This window comes from Scardinius erythrophthalmus, assembly GCF_964197995.2.
Source record: "Scardinius erythrophthalmus genome assembly, chromosome: 1".
Lineage (NCBI taxonomy): Eukaryota > Metazoa > Chordata > Actinopteri > Cypriniformes > Leuciscidae > Scardinius > Scardinius erythrophthalmus.
In genome coordinates, this window is record NC_138221.1 from 41849248 (window position 1) to 41855204 (window position 5957).

Here is a 5957-nt window from a genome sequence, read left to right on the forward strand (position 1 = left end):
CACCTTTCCACTTTCTCCAACATACACATATGATTGTTACATTTCAAATATATCCACACAAAACAAATTACCAAAAATACATTTGAAAGAAAAGCATAGTAGGCTTTCTAGGGCTAATCAACAAAATTAATATTTACATAATTATTTATTAATGCCAGTTTTAGAGAAATTGTAGAGAAAATTCTAACCTCATGCTCACAGTTTCACAACTGGTCAGTCAGCTGCATACACAGTTCAACACACCAGAAGCTCAAAACAAACCTCCGAAAATTCAGTATACACATGTGACCAGAACAGCCCCCGTATTACTCCACAATGGAAAAGGTGGAAAAGGCGACTTAGAGTCTGCGTCAAAGTTTAATTCACAGCAAGAGCTGTGATGTTTGATTCATGAGAAAATTACTCATATAAACCATTTCATTTGAATGAAAAGATTCACGAAACAGCCTTGAACTCACTACTAAAGGTAGTTAGGTGCAATTGTAATTGTAATTAGTATGGAGCCCTATTGCTGACATTAGCCGAAAAGGAAAACCAGTTAGAATTTTCATGAAAGTTTATGAATAAACATTTTTATTATATATATATATATATATATATATATATATATATATATATATATATATATATATATATATATATATATATATATATATATATGAATATATATTACTTTGGAATAATGTGCACTGATTGCACCTGTAATGTGAATTAAGAAAGTAAATCGGGTCGATTTTGATTTCATGTTGACTTTAATATTTTTCCATCCCTGATTCTGAACCAAAACCCTGTTTGTGCATTATTTCAAATAAGATGGTCAGTTTGCACACATTTTGTGAAGAAGACAAAGAGTGCATTGTTGGCATTCTTGAAACTGACTTTATTTTTCTAAATCTTTAAATATCTCTCCGACTATTATCTTTATTGATGTAAACTACTGTATTTAAAAGGTGTGCTTTTTTTTCTACAGCACGTATCGAGCTGAGACTGCTGTTTTCATTGAGAGGTCACGTACACAATGTTGCAGGCCTAAGTGGTGAGTGACAGGGCCTAAGACTCTATGGATGTGATTGGCTGAGCAATAACAGTCCTGGTAAAGAGGAGCTGATGCAATATTGTGATGGAGATGAAGGAGCAAGCGAACGAAAGCGATGGGTGCTCGGAGTAGGCAGAAGAGACAGGCACTAGGTGCTCTGAGAGAGACTTGAAGGGTTAAACTGTTCAACTGTGCCGGACGCACTCTGGTGGACTCCTTCAAATATGAAACACTTAGTTTTGGACCCAGAACAGCACGATTTCACAACATAAAGTGGATCCAAACTAAAGGCAACATTTACAGTAATATTTCCAGTGAGGCGGCAGATCTTTAGCATGACTTCAGTAAGCTGAATGAAATAAAACTGGAGATGAGCGACTGGCTTGCATGAATCTGAAAGCTAAAGTACATGCACGTCAGCTTTTGGGGGTTCTGAAATGAGGTGAATTTCTGGAAAAACTACATTGTTATAGATGTTTCAAGATCTACTTCCATTTCTACTGTACCTAACTGACACATGGATTAATAATTGTGACCAATGCAAAGGAAAACTTATAGTATACATTATATCATCACGTCTGAATGTGTTTTTCTTTCAATTGAACAATTTTAAGGGCAGATTTGTTGTTTTCTCTGTTGGCTAAACTTCTTTAAAGCCCTTGTATGCTTGTTGTTTGAAAACCAAAAGCCCTTGGAGTTTAATATTAATCAGTATGATATTGATAACATTAACTAAGCAACTAAAGTACAGTATACATTTATATTTTGTAGTTAAGTTCAGTATAGCATTGATGTAGCATTAATGTAGATAGAAGGAGCAGTATATATTTTCAAAGAGGTGTTGCATGGTCATAAGCATAGCGTTTGTTGTTTGGACTGGAACCTGAAAATCCCATCAGCCCATTTAGAGGCTTGTCTATTCATGATATGTGAAGGATCCAAGTAGATAGGGCAGGTCCTTTTGACTCTTGATGCCCAGCTTTTGGTGAACAATTTTTTCTCTAAAAATATTTCAACAATACACAATTAAGAAATCTACATTTGGCAGCCAACTGCTTTTCTTTCGCTAACAGATGAAGAAAACTCTACAGCAATAATGACCACAATATCCATATTAATAAGCACAAGGGCCTCCAATAAACCTGTTATCAAGGAAATCTCACAGAAAACCTTTCGCTATATATTATACTTTTTTAAATCTCAATGAAAACAATGTACTACCAAAAAACTTTGGTGGGCTAAAATATCATATTTAATAACACGCACTTTAACCCTGTTATAAAAGTTTATGCAGGGGAATCTGGGGTGTTTGAAATGGAAATATTGGGAGTAAACGTAAAAAAATAAAATAACTGCGTGAATGGCATGCAGAGCCCGGCCAAGTAGCCCGTGGGCAGTGTGTACTGTAGGTGGGATGAGTGGGGGTGATCAGCATTAGACAGTGGCACTAGTTGTGGGCTCAAGTTACGACCCGGGAGAGAAACCAACAATTGTATACAATCTTGTGATTGTGAGGCGGCACTCACAGCTATGGGCTACTGAGCTGTGCATAAGGCGAGTATCGGGACAGCCTTTCGGTTCATCAGTCAGAAGCGGAACAATCCTCCCCTCAGAGGGCGTCACAGTTTCGCTGGGCTACCTTTGTGCACTTTAGGAACTTCAAATCCAAAATGAATGACACTGAGGAGAGGACTAGCATTCTACTCGAGTAGCCCTTAGGGGAAGGGATGTGTGACTCAGGAGAAACAACAGAAACAGAGACTGAAAAATGAGGATTAAAAGGAAGCACCAATGATCTAACAATTACCATCTATATTATATATACTGTTATAGAAAGAGGGTTATAGCCCTGCAGGCCTCGAGTGAATTCTTCTTCCTGCTGGGGTCCAGCTCAAGTCTGTGGTTGTAACGTCTTGGCCATGGCACTTCCTCTGTGCTTATACTCTCTCAGACTGGAGTGGTCCTCCTGTTGGCAGCATCTTTGAAGTCCTTAGCGTTGGAGTTGTGAGCCTGCAAAAACTCCCTCTCGGAGTTGAGCAAGGCACCCATTGCCGCCTTGGAGGGATCCCTGGACAGGGTGTACATGGAGATGTCTGCCGCAGCGGGGCCCGTGTACCCGCTCTTGCCCATGGGCGAAGCGTCACGGGAGGCGGGCTCACTGGAGCGGCAGCTGGAACGCCGGCGGAAGCGGTAGCGGTAGCTGGGGATGCGACTGAAGGCCGATTTTTTGATCAGCTCGGTGCGGGACTTGGCACGCAGCTTCCGGTGTTTCTCGATGAACATGTGCACGGCGAGCACGCCCACCATCTCGGCCATTATGAAGGACAGGGCGCCGAAGTAGAAAGACCAGCCGTACGAGTAGCTCTTCTTCGAGTCGCTCTGGCCCGGGTCACCTGAATTGGCAGATATGTACACGATAATGCCGATGATGTTACTTAGGCCTGCGTGAAGAGTAAAAGCAGAGGAGAGGGCGAGAGAGAGAAAGTTATGGCTCAGCACGCAGCTGTGGCTCATCATTCCGTATCATTACACAAGAATGCATCGCTTATCAGCCATGCGGAACAAAGAAAAAAAAAAGAACAATTGAAACATTTTAATGAGCTTTTTATCATCGCCATCACATTGAAGGATAAATAATTACCAGTTTGCAGTTGAATATTTAGATCATAACCAATAGGATGAGGCGATTTGAAGCACATTGTTGTGTACAAAGCAACGCTCAGTCATCGGCAGTGCGTTCGCTGCAATCATGAGGATTGATTCATCATAATTCAGGTCTAACGGAGGGAGTTGGGCTCATTTGTGTGCTCATGAGGTCCTAATGGGGCCTTCTCTAAATATTTGACCAACATGCAGTTCTGTTTGAGGATCCCCGTCTGCCACCCCTTTCCAGGCCAGAACTACAGCACTGGGTCAATATGCTGGCCTGCTGTTTGTTTACACTGCTCTAGCCGGCCCATCCATTTCCTTTGTCAATAATCAGAGTTAATCTGGGAAGTCAACACGGATCTGCAGAGTCTATGGGGAGAACGACATCCTAACCTGTCTGTGAACTAATCTATTTTCAACATGCTGTATTCGGAACCCAACGATACTTTCTATCATGTGGGGAAGCCCTGGATTGGACAATTGCCTGTGGTAAGAGTGAAATATGCTAAAGCTAAAAATATAAACAGGCTGAGAGCGCTCGCACTGATGCCGTGGGTTTAATCTCTTACCAGCAGAGACAAAGAAGATTCCAGCACTGAGGATGACATTGTGTCTGCTCCTGTAAAACTCACTGGCAGCCACACACAAACCTCCCATGAACAGAAGCCCAACGCTCATGATGGGGAAGATGCTGGACGCTCTCACCGCTCCTGAGGGATGATACAAGCAAACCCAACCAAATTAGTGTCACTGTAAAAGGTACAGACTGGGAGATCACACTTTTACAATACAGTTCACATGTCAGGAACTATATTTTATATTCAGCAGAAGGATGCCACTTAAAAGTTTGTTTCTTTAACATTTTTATTAGTTAATAAGTATTTTCAATAAAGCGCTAAAAGGTACTTAATTTTGCTGTATGGAAAAAAGCAACCTAGACATTCGGCTAAATAACTCCTTTAGAGTTCCACTGAAAAATCAAACATTTCAAACAACATGATGGTGAAAAGATCATGACATTTTTGGTGAGCTATCCCTATAAGATTTACTGACATAATTACTTACTTTATGATACACATAGGTTGGTATGTTTTAGATTTATGGTATAAATCAGACTGTCTCCTCTGCTCTTCTCTCATTGATGTTAAGAGAATTAAAAAGCAATACAGAGGCATTTGGTCTAATAACCAAGCATTTGAAGGTTCCATCCCGAGTGAGCCATCTGATGGTGCTCTGCCAAAAGAATGTCTGTGTTCAGTTAAGTCGTCGCAGATTTGAGCACTGCAACACACAGCATCTGTCCAAAATGCCTCATACTTCCATCCAATTATTTGCGGACAGTTCTGTATCAGAAAATGCAGCACACATGGGGCTTCTCAGACTAGCTGAACTCCTCGCTCCTTTACTCTGCCTCAGATCAAGCTTGATCAGCCTCTTCAGAAACAGGATAAAAGCTAAAGGAGGGGCGTCTGAGAGTGTCAGGATCAATGTCAATAGCCTAGTTGACTGCCCTTATCAGTACTCTATTGCTATGCATACCGCAGCACTGCAGCATTTGCCCTTCTGAGCGCTTATCCTCTAAGAAATAAATATTTTGGAACAAGAGGGGCAATCATGTCTACAGATGAAATAACCAGTGAATGTGATGAAATTACTTTTCTGAAATTAGCTTTTACATTATCCTTTACTGCATACATGTAATAATTGACACTGATGTTTATATTTACAACGAAACACTGATAGCTATGTAAATCCACTCTTTATAAAAACAATGCAAATCAATGAACCATTCATGCAAAAATCTAACGCTGTATGCGCTGTAAAGAAGTGTTACACAGTCAGACTTGCATGCATTAAGGAAGCTGACAGAATGTGACAAAAGGAAAAAAAAGGATTTACCTCAAATTTGGATATAGTTATTTTTTATAAAGATATCTGAAACAATGTGGTGGACATTTTACGGCGCTATATGTCAAAATTACTATTTGTTTTAATGGCTCTTAAATGCTTTGACCGTTTTAATAGATAAATACATTAAAATATATCAGGAATAAAGAGGTATCACAAGTCAAAATTATTAGGTAGAGAATCCATTTTAAAACAAATAAACATGTGGATGATCTGCTGTGGCGACCCCTAATGGGAGCAGCCAAAGAGAGAGAATAAGTCCAAATTAATGACATAATTATGTTTTCTTGCAAAACCACTGATGTCCCTCTGTGTGACTGTGTTGCATTTCTTTGAACTGCAGTTCACTTATTCCTTTTCCTAT

At 40.0% G+C, this 5957-nt stretch overlaps 1 protein-coding gene across 1 annotated transcript in view; it reads right to left on the bottom strand.

Moving 5' to 3' along the window:
* Window positions 1–737: 737 nt before the first annotated feature.
* cacng3b (calcium channel, voltage-dependent, gamma subunit 3b) overlaps window positions 738–5957 on the bottom strand; it is a 34125-nt gene continuing 28905 nt past the window's right edge. Inside the window, exons 3-4 of the mRNA XM_081378295.1 lie at window positions 4255–4395; window positions 738–3477 (exon numbers count right to left, since the gene is read on the bottom strand). Of these exons, the coding sequence (XP_081234421.1) occupies window positions 2984–3477; window positions 4255–4395 (635 nt within the window). The 3' untranslated portion in view covers window positions 738–2983. The remainder of the gene's footprint in view (window positions 3478–4254; window positions 4396–5957) is intronic.